The 11,575-nt window shown below is 55.1% G+C and overlaps 1 protein-coding gene and 1 long non-coding RNA gene across 9 annotated transcripts; one reads left to right on the top strand and one right to left on the bottom strand.

Annotated features, from left to right (window-relative positions):
• Nucleotides 1–155: 155 nt before the first annotated feature.
• Nucleotides 156–10,896, bottom strand: FBXO6 (F-box protein 6). Of its 8 annotated transcripts, none has more exons than XM_058444468.1 (7): nt 10,568–10,598; nt 7,787–7,880; nt 6,145–6,433; nt 2,995–3,121; nt 2,366–2,461; nt 779–914; nt 156–572 (listed from the first exon to the last, which is right to left on the bottom strand). In XM_058444468.1, exons 3-7 carry the CDS (start codon nt 6,428–6,430, stop codon nt 336–338), a joined length of 882 nt encoding a protein of 293 aa, XP_058300451.1. In that variant the 5' UTR covers nt 6,431–6,433; nt 7,787–7,880; nt 10,568–10,598; the 3' UTR covers nt 156–335. The 8 variants fall into 8 exon arrangements, with proteins under 8 accessions (XP_058300451.1, XP_058300448.1, XP_058300452.1 ...); XM_058444465.1 differs by lacking the exons at nt 7,787–7,880; nt 10,568–10,598 and adding exons at nt 7,371–7,472; nt 10,256–10,387; XM_058444469.1 differs by lacking the exon at nt 10,568–10,598 and adding an exon at nt 10,256–10,374.
• On the top strand, nt 10,368–11,357 carry LOC131384280 (uncharacterized). The gene is made up of 3 exons (XR_009214961.1): nt 10,368–10,511; nt 10,999–11,031; nt 11,169–11,357. It is a non-coding gene; the product is annotated as an uncharacterized LOC131384280 (long non-coding RNA).
• The last annotated feature ends 218 nt before the right edge of the window (nt 11,358–11,575 follow it).

Here is an 11,575-nt window from a genome sequence, read left to right as displayed (position 1 = left end):
GACTACAGGCGCCCGCCACCATGCCTGGCTAATTTTTTGTATTTTAAGTAGAGACGGGGTTTCACCGTGTTGGCCAGGATGGTCTCTGTCTCCTGACCTCATGATCCACCTGCCTCGGTCTCCCAAAGTGCTGGGATTACAGGCGTGAGCCACCGTGCCTGGCCTGAAAACATTTATTACAACAAAACGTCAGAGCTATGTGACAGTAAGTTTCCGCAAGCTGGTAGGGTTGAACCGGGGCAGGAGTCACTGGTACAGGGACTTCACTGCCCACCCCATGCTCAGCTCCTGCCTGGAGGAACCTCTGGCTGACCCGGACACAGGATGGACAGCTGTCAGAAAATCTGGAGAACAGCTCGGTAGGGCGATTGGGCAGCCTCCTCCTGTCCATGCTTCTGCCCAGGCTGAGCCTCGGAGGAGGCCTGGTTCCTGGTCATCTTGGGGCTGACGACGATGCTGCTGTTGGTGACTCGGGGCCCATACCAGCCTGCCCAGTACTGGGTGTCCCTGCCCCCATGCTGGAAGAGGATGTAGCGGACACCCCGGGGGTAGTCTGAGAAGGTGTAGGAGACCTGTCGGGAGGAAGGGAGAGGAAGTGACCACCGGGATGGGGGAGGGGAAGGCAGGAGCCAGGTCCTCTAAGAGAGCTGCCCAGGCTGGAAGGCAACAGCTCCAGGCCAGAGAGCAGGGGCACCCTGGGCCCTGAGGCTGTCCTTTGCTTCCTGCCATCCTGGCCCTGGGAGGAGTGGGTAGAGACAGCAAGTGGGTGAGGCCTCACCTCTGTCCACGTGGCATTGTTCCACTGTTGGATGGTCACAGGTGGGGGCTCGAAGGAGGCCAACACGAAGTAGTCAGCCGAGGCCAGCTGCACCTTGAGTTGGTAGGTGCAGCCACAGTCGGCTCTGGCAGCAAACCTGGTGGAGGGGTTGAGAGCCCTGTGTCCAAGCCACTGAGGGCTGGCCCCAGGGGTGGGGGCAGGTGGGACCTACACATTGGAGCTCGGAGCTTCATTTCCCATCAGCTGACACTGCTCTGCCTGCAAGGCCCAGCTGGCTTCAGCACTCCCTATGCCCCACTGTGGCCCGGAGGTAAGCTGTCTGTCCACGCTGGCCTCCGTTACCCCATCTGAGAAAAGGGACCCTTTTGGGCATCCTACTAAATATGTGACCTCAAAAATCAAAAGACCCCTCCAGAGAGGCCTGGTCTGTCCAAGCCATGTCACCCGTACTTACAATGGACCAGGCTGTGGATTCAGTGGGAGAGTCAAGGGGGTGGCCTGTGTAATGGGGCTGGCACAGAGCTCACCCTCTGCTCAGCCCAGCCACCTCTCCCCACTGCAGCTCGGCATACCCCTCCATCCTCGCCCCTTTATCCTCAGACTGGCAGCCCTGGGGCCTGCCTAGAACTGGGGTCCTGCTTCTGCCACCGGCTAAGCCAGAGCCTGGCACAGTTCTGTGCACAGAGTAGGAGCTCCAAAAAGAGTCATGGGATGAATAGGGAAAGGGGCAGGGGAGGCAGGTAGGTCAGGGGACTGGTCCACCAGCTGGGACTTGAGGCACATTCTGGGGAGCAGAGTTGGGGGCTTGCGTACCTGGGTGTGCTCTGCATGGCCCCCACTCACCCAGGCCTTTGCAGCCCCTGTGAGCCCAGTGAGGTGGTTTGGGGACCTAGGGTATCCCTTGGCCGCTGCAGGACAGGCATTGGCTGGGGCTGACTCTGGCTCCTCCTCCAGTGCAGGAGGGAGTTCCCACCCAGTCCAGAGAGGGCTGAGGTCCTCTGTTGCCCCAGTGCCTGTCAGTGTCGGCTGGGCACAGTGGCTCACACCTATAATCCCAGCACTTTGGGAGGCCGAGGTGGGTGGATCACTTGAGGTCAGGAGTTTGAAACCAGCCTGACCAGCATGGTGAAACGCCATCTGTATTTAAAATATAAAAAAAATAGCCGGGTGTGGCGGTGGGCACCTGTAATCCCAGCTACTCAGGATGCTGAGGCAGGAGAATCGCTTGAACGCGGGAGGTGGAGGTTGCAGTGAGCCAAGATCATGCCACTGCACTCCAGCCTGGGTGAGAGCGAGACTCTCTCTCAAAAAAAAAAAAAAAAGTGACTGTCCATGACAACACACCTGGGGGCCTCAGCCTCCTCATCTGCACACTGGGGTTACTGTGTCCTGCTGACTACATCACAGGGTGGTGGGGAGGCCAGGAGGTGCCGCAGGGTCTGGGTGCAGAGCAGGGGCAGAGGCCGGGGCTACCTGGCTCTAGGACATTGCTGTGCAGAGCGGGCACTTGCTATGGGTCGTTTCACTCGGCAGCGCAGTAAGAGGAGCATGTAGAGTGTAGGGACACAGGCCATGGACCCTACTCACCAGTCCTTAACCACGATGTCCGGCCGGAATGTGTCTAGTAGCTCCTCCCAGTAGCCCTCGGCTACAAGGTTCACCAGCTGGGACTTGAGGCACATTCTGGGGAGCAGAGTTGGGGGCTTGCGTACCTGGGTGTGCTCTGCATGGCCCCCACTCACATAGGCCTTGGCAGCCCCTGTGAGCCCAGGGAGGTGGTTTGGGGACCTAGGGTATCCCTTGGCCGCTGCAGGACAGGCAGTGGCTGGGGCTGACTCTGGCTCCTCCTCCAGTGCAGGAGGGAGTTTGACCCACTTGTGCCTGGGCGGCATTTGATCCCAGTCCAAAGGCCCATTGTTCCAGGGCACTCTTGTAAACTCAAGTTCCTAGCTTCGGGACGGATGCCTGTAGATAGCTCTGGCTTATCTTAACCGCCCAATGGACTCCTGGCCTGCTTCAGTGATCCCCACCCCCACTGTCCATGAACACAGCACTGAGTGATTCCAGGAAGCAGTGACTCTGGGCAAGTTTTGGGGCCACCTCCCCCGAGCCTCGCAGAGAGGACTTCCCTTAGGAAGACTTTGCCTGAGACTTGGCAAAGGTGTCCTGACCCTCTGTCCCCTCCACGTAAGCCTGGTAGGTTCAGTTTGCCTTACTCGTAGGATGTGACAAAATACTTCTTGACTTTGGGGTCAGGAAAATCTGTCCCGTGGGCTCCAGGGAGGCTCTCCACCTTCCAGCGGTCCCCACCATTGAAATCGATTTGCCACGCAAACATATCCTCTAGGAAGAACAGAAGCCGAGGTGAGACCCCCTGTGTAAATCCAAAGTCCAGCCCTCCCCACCTCGTCCCGGGAGGGCGGGAGGGAGGGTGGTTGGTGTTAGTGACCCTCTTGGGAGGCAGGACTTGCTCATGCTCAGGTCTGTGGGACTGTGGACACCAAAGGGTTAACCAGCTTGTTTCTTCTCAAGGGCATTGTGTGGCCAAGGTACCCCACCAGCCCAAATGTACCCCAACTGCACCTTGGAGCACCCCTACAAAGCACCCCTCCAACACATTCCCACCTGTCCTCACCATATCAGCTCTGATCTGACTCTGTCCCTCCCACTCAGTCCCAAACTGGCCTCACTCCCAACACGCAGCTGGAGAAAAGAAGGCGTGTTACCGGAAATTCTAAACCAACCCCTTCCTCACTTCCATGTTGCAGTGGAACTCTGGGAAATACCCAAGTATCAGTTCTCAAAAAATTACATTACGAGAGGCCTGTGAGAGTACTGTCCTCAAAGACTAATGTGAGGCCGGGCACGGTGGCTCGCGCCTGTAATCCCAGCACTTTGGGAGGCTGAGGCAGGTGGATTGCTTGAACCCAGGAGTTCAAGACCAGCCTAGGGAACACAGCGACACCCCCCCTTTTTTTTAAGTAAAATAATTTTTTAAAAAAGGCTAACGTGTTCATCCCAACACAGACTGCTTACTTGACCCAGATGGCACCCTAGATGTCCAGGAGGGAGAGGCCCTTGGTTAACTACATAACCCAGGTTGGAGGCCCTAGAGGATGGGTTTGTGGGTTTGTTGGTGGGTCATGGGAACCAAGGTTCCACCACAGGGCTCAGGTGGCCTCTGCCCAGGGCAAGAGTGCTAAGTAGAGGAACAGGTACCCTTTGGGCTGAGCGCTGTGGTAACATGGGTGGACCTCCATTAGGTGGGCCTGGTGGGTTCAGGGGGGCGATCACCCTCTTCACACTGAACTTAGAGGACCTTAGAAAACAATGGCGCTTCTCTACTGGCGCTGCCCAGGCAATCACCAGGGCACTTTTTTTTTTTTTTGAGGTGGAGTCTTGCTCTGTCGCCCAGGCTGGAGTGCAGTGGCGCAGTCTCGGCTCACTGCAAGCCCCGCCTCCCAGGTTCACGCCATTCTCCTGCCTCAGCCTCCCAAGTAGCTGGGACTACAGGCGCCTGCCACCACGCCCGGCTAATTTTTTTACATTTTTAGTAGAGACGGGGTTTCACCGTGTTGGCCAGGATGGTCTTGATCTCCTGACCTCGTCATCTGCCCGCCTCAGCCTCCCAAAGTGCTGGGATTACAGGCGTGAGCCACCGTGCCCGGCCAATCTCCCAGGATCCTAATGAGGATGAAGAGAGTACAGAGATAGCAAGGGGATTTTAAGTACACACACCAGGTCTCAAAATCAGTTGCTGCTAGAGCCCCAACAAGTAGTATGGTGTGTCCGGGGTGGATGGTGGTTCATGCCTATAATCCCAGCACTTTGAATGGCTGAGGCGGACGGATCATTTGTGCTCAGGAGATCAAGACCAGTCTGGGCAACATGGTGAGACCCTGTCTCTAATTTAAAAAAAAAAAAATATATATATATATATATAAACACACACACACACACACACACACACGTATATATATGTATATATATGTGTGTGTATATATATATGTGTGTATATATATGTATATATATATGTGTGTGTATATATATGTGTGTATATATATGTATATATATATGTGTATATATATATAGGAGATGGAGGTTGCAGTGAGCCAAGATTGTGCCATTGCACTCCAGCTTGGGGAACAGAGTGAGACCCTGTCTCTGAAAAAATAATTTAAAAATAAAACAAATAGGCCAGGTGCGGTGGCTCATGCCTGTAATCCCAGCACTTTGGGAGGCCCAGGCAGGCAGATCACCTGAGGTCAGGAGTTCGAGACCAGCCTGGCCAACATGGCAAAACCTCATCTCTACTAAAAATACAAAAATTAGCTGGGCATGGTGGTAGGCGCCTGTAATCCCAACTACGTGTCTCTGTGTGTGTGTGTGTGTGTGTGTCTGTATGAAGCATGGTGCCTGGTACATAGCAGGTACCAAATGAAGGAAGGGAAAAGGGAAAAAACCCTGGGAAATACAAGAGAATGTAGCAGGCTAGGTGGGGACCTTCAACTATGATCACAGGCCCCTCTGGATCCTCATTTTGTTTGTCTGTATAATGGGGCTAACAGGAGGATGGATAAGTACATTTGTAAAGACCTCCCACGAATGCCTGGCACAGAGGGGGCCCTTGGTCAACATGAGGCAGCTTGGGCTGAGTTCTGGGGGACAGGCGGGTCTGCAGTGTTCTTGTGCGTTCAATGAGCGTTTCTTGGGCACCTGCTATGTGAAAGTGTCACTGTGGATGCTATAGCGTGGCAAACAAGGTCCATTTGGCCCCTGGAACTTGAAGTTTGTGGCAGAAAAAAAATAAGGAAATTCTGAAAAAAAAATTTTTTTTTTTTTTTGAGACTAAAAGTTTCACTCTTGTCACCCAGGCTGGAGTGCAATGGAGCCATCTCGGCTCACTGCAATCTCTGCCTCCCAGGTTCAAGTGATTCTCCTGCCTCAGCCTCCCAAGTAGCTGGGAATTGTAGGTGTGGGCCAGCATGCCCAACTTTGTGTGTTTTTAGTAGAGACAGGGCTTTGCCATTTGGACCAGGCTGGTCTCCCAACTCCTGACCTCAGGTAATCTGCCCATCTCGGCCTCCCAAAGTGCTGGGATTACAGGCGTGAGCCACCGCGCCTTGTGAAAAATGTTACAGTGCATGAAGTGGGGTGCTATGCTAGAGGTGGAGAGTGCTGTTTTTAGATTGGGAGCACAGGGCAGGTCTCTGAACTGAGACCTGAAGAATGAGAAGCAATCAAGGGAGTGAGGTGGGAGTTTAGGGTTAGAGAACATTCCAGGTAGTGTGGGAATTGCAAGTGCCAAGGCCCAAGGATGGGAAGGAATGAGCCCAGTGGCAGCTTCCACCCTGCCCCCATGCCACCTTCAGCACACGGGTTGCGCAGGAGGTTCCTATGCAGGCTCCGTAGGAAGTAGAAGATTTTCCAATCGGCCACAGGCTGGTCCCAGTCCTCGGTGATGAAGCCCTCTCGCAGGCACTTGCGCTTCCAGAGGGTCATGAGGTCGATGAGGTCCCGCCAGAGGCTGCAGACCAGGCGGCAGTTCAGCAGCAGCTGGCGGGCGGGCACGTGCGTGAACAGCTCCAGCAGGATGTTCTCGGGCAGCTCGTTAATGCTGTCCAGGGCTGCCTTGGGGTGGGGAGCATCCATGGCCTGTGGGGGCAACAGTGGTTATGAGCCTGACCAGGGAGGTGGGCCCTCAGGTCCCCAGGGAACCAGGCCAGGGACTCCTCTCCAACCCTGCATTAGCCAGGTGTGGTGGCACACGCCTGGAGTCCCAGGTACTTGAGAGGCTAAGGCAGAGGATCCCTTGAGCCTGGGAGTTCAAGGCTACAGTGACCTATGATCGCGCCACGCACCCCTGCCCTGGCAACCAAGCAAGACTCCAGCTTAAAAAAAAAAAAAAAAAAAAAACCCACAAAAGAGCATTTCTGAGGCTGAGGGTCCTTCCAGTAAACAGTAGCCCCTCACTGGAAAGAGTAGTCATGGGACACACATTCAGAAGAGTGCAATACAAATAGTAAAGTCTTTAGAGACACATTTTTTAAAAGGCCCCTCCCCAATTTAAAAAAAATTGCTTAATTTTAAAGCCAGTGGGTTGGGTGGACTGTAAGATTTTGTGGAGGACACACTTGGTCTGCAAAGTTCTGTGATGGTTTTGGTGACTGTTATTTTAATGCTCTGGATTCACTGTTAGAATATAATTTTTTTTTTTTTTGAGAGTCTTGCTCTGTTACCCAGGCTGGAGTGCAGTGGTGCAATCTCAGCCCACTGCAACCTCCGCCTCCTGGGTTCAAGTGATTCTCCTGCCTCAGCCTTCTGAGTAGCTGGGACTATAGGCGCATGCCACCACGCCCAGCTAATTTTTTGTATTTTTAGTAGAGATAGGGTTTCACCATGTTAATCAGGATGGTCTCAATCTCCTGGCCCCGTGACCCACCCGCCTAGGCCTCCCAAAGTGCTGGGATTACAGGCATGAGCCACCACACCCGGCCAGAATATAAAATCAGTTTTACATCCCAGACTTATTAATGTTCATTTAGTGGTGGGCTAGCGCTGAGAAACCACCCTCCTATCTCCAGAAACTCACTTTGGCCTGGAAGTCATATGTGATAAAACAACCCCATGGGAAGCCCCCACAGCACCCGGCTGGGCTGCCTTTGGTGTCAGGCCAGAATCCACTTGGAGATTGCTGGAAAACAAAAATCAGATGGAGGGTGGCTGAGAAGACTGCCTGGGTTTGAATCCTGGTCTGCAGTGACTAGTTGGGAAGCTGTGAAAAGGAGGGGGTAACTGTCCCGACCCTGGAAGGGCCAGGAGGACCAAGTGAAGCACAGAGCTTCAGTCAGCATTGCTGTCAGCACAAACCTGCTCTCAACACTGTCCTTCCTGTACCTCTGCACTGCACACAGGTTCTGGAAAACTTCAAGCAGTGCCACAGCCCTGGCCTGAATCTGTTACCTGGGGGCACCTGGTTAGTCCTCTAAGGGGATCCCAGGTACTTGCCCCAGGTAGGTGAGGGTTGGCCGGCAGCCAGGGCTCTGCACTGTCACTCAGGTGGGCCTCATCTGCTTACACATGAGGAGAGAATGTTCTCCACCTACAAGCAGGGAAACAGAACCTTGCTGGCCTCTTTTATTTTTTCTTACTTCCCACCCCGAGACAGTTTCGCTCTTGTTGCCCAGGCTGGAGTGCAATGGCATGATCTCGGCTCACTGCAGTCTCCGCCTCCTGGGTTCAAGCAATTCTCCAGCCTCAGCCTCCCAAGTAACTGTGATTACAGGCGCCTGCCATCACACCCAGCTAATTTTTGTATTTTTAGTAGAGATGGGGTTTCACCATGTTGGCCAGGCTGGTTTTGAACTCCTGACCTCAGGTGATCCACCCGCCTTGGCCTCCCAAGGTGCTGGGATTACAGGCGTGAGCCACTGCATCCAGCCTTTTGCTATGGCCTCTTCTGATTTTCCATAGAGGCTTGGCCAAAGCAGCAGTTCATAGTCTTCTGAAAGCTCCCATCTCAGAAAACAGGAGGGTGGGTGCATGCTGGCTCCTGCCCAGGGAGGAACACTTTACATGGCAGAGAAAACAGGTGAGGTACTTGTGCCTCATGAAAAATGCTTTGCAGGCCAGGCGGGGTGCCTCAAGCCTGTAACCCCAGCCCTTTGGGAGGCTGAGGTGGGCGGATCACGAGGTCAGAAGTTCAAGACCAGCCTGGTCAACACAGTGAAACCCCGTCTCTACTAAAAATACAAAAAAATTAGCCGGGTGTGGTGGTGTGCACCTGTAATCCCAGCTACTCAGGAAGCTGAGGCAGAATGGTGTGAACCTGGGAGGCGGAGGTTGCGGTGAGCCGAGATTGCGCCATTGCACTCCAGCCTGGGTGACAGTGCAAGACACTGTCTCGAAAAAAATAAATAAATAAAATAAAAAATGCTTTGCAACCTTGGCAACACAGGGAGACCCTTTCTCTATAAATAGTGAAAAAATTCGCCAGGCATAGTGGCGAGTGCCGGTGGTCCTAGCTACTTGGGAGGCTATGGCGTCAGGATCTCCTGAGCCTAGGAGATCAACGCTGCAGCAGCTCACAGGCGTGAGCCCCGGAACCCAGCCCCTCAGAGATTTTCTACTTTAGAGTCCATGAGGCCTGCCGAGGTCACACTCTAGGGAAAGAAAGAGCCTGCTGGAGCACAGTGAGCCATGATTGCTCCATGGCACTCCAACCTGGGCAACAGAGCAAAACTGTCTCAAAAAAAAAAGAAAAAACAAAAATGCTTTGATGGAAACAAAAAACAACCCAATGTGGCTAAGTCTTCTAAGTTCTGAGAAGCAACTTAAGCATTTGGAAAAAAATATAAAACTTGTCAATTAAAAATGCCTGTAGTCTGGGCAACATAGTGAGACTCTGTCTCTAGAAAAAAAGAAATTAGGTCCGGCGCGTGGACTCAGGCCTGTATTCCCGGCACTTTGGTAGGCCGAGGCAGGCGGATCACAAGGCCAGGAGTTTGAGACCAGGCTGGCCAATATGGTGAAACCCTGTCTCTACTAAAAATACAAAAATTAGCTGGGTATGGTGGGGGACGCCTGTAGTCCCAGCTACTCGGGAGGGTGAGGCAGGAGAATCGCTTGAACCCGGGAAGCGGAGGTTGCAATGAGCCGAGATCGCGCCACTGCACTCCAGCCTGGGCGACAGAGCAAGACTCTGTCTCAAAAAAAAAAAAAGGCTGGGTGCGGTGGCTCACGCCTGTAATCCTAGCACTTTGGGAGGCCGAGGTGGGCGGATCATGAGGTCAGGAGATCGAGACCGTCCTGGCTAACACAGTTAAACTCCGTCTCTACTAAAAATACAAAAAATTAGCCGGGCGTAGTTGCAGGCGCCTGTAGTCCCAGCTACTCCAGAGGCTGAGGCAGGAGAATGGCTTGAACCCGGGAGGCGGAGCTTGCAGTGAGCCGAAATCGCGCCAAAGACTCCGTGTCCAAAAAAAAAAAAAAAAAAAAAGAAAGAAATTAGCTAGGCCTGGTGGCCCGTGCCTGTAGTCCCAGCTACGCAGGAGGCTGAGGCAGGAGGATCGCTTGAGCCCAGGAAGTCGAGGCTGCAGTGAGCCATGATCGTGCCACTGCACTCCAGCCTGGTGACAGAGCAAGACTCTGCCATAAATAAATAAATAAATGCTGGCAACTTCTAAAGGCACTGTCTAGACTCTAGACCAAATAAAAGTCACTGGGCTCCAAGCTAGAGGCATCTAGGCACCAATAGCTTCCTACCGTGGTGACCGAAGTCTGGTCTCTGGCCCAGTCCGCATTTTCTTGCGCCCCTTCCCCGCCCCCGCCCGGGGCATTTTGTGGTGGGGAAGTTCATGCCAGCCCTAGGAAGCCCTCTCACACCGATCGGGGTCCCCAACTGCCCGGCCCGGCGTCTCGTGCTCGCCTTCTCCGCACCCATCCTCCCAGCAAGCTCTCGGGGCATTGTTACTTCACCGGTTTCTCGGAAACAGAAACTGTGGCTGGGGAAAGGCAGGCGCCGGATCTCGCAGGCGTGTGGGGGCCTGGAGGTCCCCTGACAGTTCTCCGAACCCGGCGCCGGCCTCGAGATGTGGCCGGGGTGGCGGCTGCCGCAGAGCCTCCGCCTGGGTGGCCCCGGGGCCAGGCCCCCAGTCGAAGTCCGGGCCCAGCCGCCCGCGCCCCCTACCCCTGGCCGCTTGGAGCAGCGCCCGCAGGCTCCGTGAACGCCCAGGTGCCGGAGACCCCGGCTCCCCACACGCCCGCCGCCCGTCCCCCCGGGGCCGCGACCTGGGCGCAGCGGCGGAGCTCCGGGTCGGCCCGAGCCTACGGCCTCGGCGTCGTCGTCGCTGGGCCCCTTCCGGCCCCGCCGCCGCGTCACGCTCTGCGCTCGGTCCCCACCCCCGTCCCGGACCCCGCTGCCGTCCCTCTCGGCCCGGCCCCTAACCCTTGCCGCGGGAAGACGAACCTGGGGTCCCCGGGGCCCGGGTCCTCGCTGCGGCCTGCGTGTCCTGAAGCTCAGTCTCCCCCTCCAGGCGGCGGGCGGCTCAGCACCCACACCTGCACCCGCCTCCTCCGCAGGGCAAAAGCCCCCGAACGCGCGGCAGTTCCCCAGACCTCAGCCCTAGTTCCTTCCTTATGGAGCCCAGGCTCCACCCTTGACCCGCGGTCCCCTCCCTAGAGGCAGGAGCTGACACCCAGCGGGTTCCTTCTTTCCCTAGGGCGTGAACTCCGCAGCCTTCATAGACTCAAAGGTAAAAAACCTGAGGGGCCGGGAGGTGGCTAACGCCTGTGATCCCAGCACTTTGGGAAGCCGAGGTGGGGAGGATCGCTTGAGGTCAGGAGTTCCAGACCAGCCTGGCCAACGTGGCAAAAACCCTGTCTCTACTAGAAATACAAAAATTAGCCGGCATGGTGGCACACGTCTGTAATCCCAGCTCCTCCGGAGGCTGAGATGGGAGAATCGCTTGAACCTGGGAGGCTGCAGTGAGCCGAGACTGCACCACTGCACTGCAGCCTGGGCGACAGAGCCAGACCTTGTCTCAAAAAATAAACCTCTGAGGTTTTTTGTCAGGATTAAGTTCATGAATTTCTTCCATCAGTCAACAAATATTTAGCAAGCACGTTGTTCAGGCAACCACCAAGGGTTGTGCAGGCTGTGCACTGCACAAGGGGACTGGCCCAGGACACATTAATTGCAGTCAGGGCTACATCTTCTCCGTGGAAGGCCGTCCTTTTGCAGTTTGCCATGGGCTGGTGGGTGGTGATCCTGCCCTGGCCAAAGCCCTTATCTAGCTC

The sequence above is a fragment of the Hylobates moloch genome, unplaced genomic scaffold (assembly GCF_009828535.3).
Source record: "Hylobates moloch isolate HMO894 unplaced genomic scaffold, HMol_V3 SCAFFOLD_9, whole genome shotgun sequence".
NCBI classification, from domain to species: domain Eukaryota; kingdom Metazoa; phylum Chordata; class Mammalia; order Primates; family Hylobatidae; genus Hylobates; species Hylobates moloch.
This window is presented reverse-complemented; position numbering and strand designations above follow the sequence as displayed.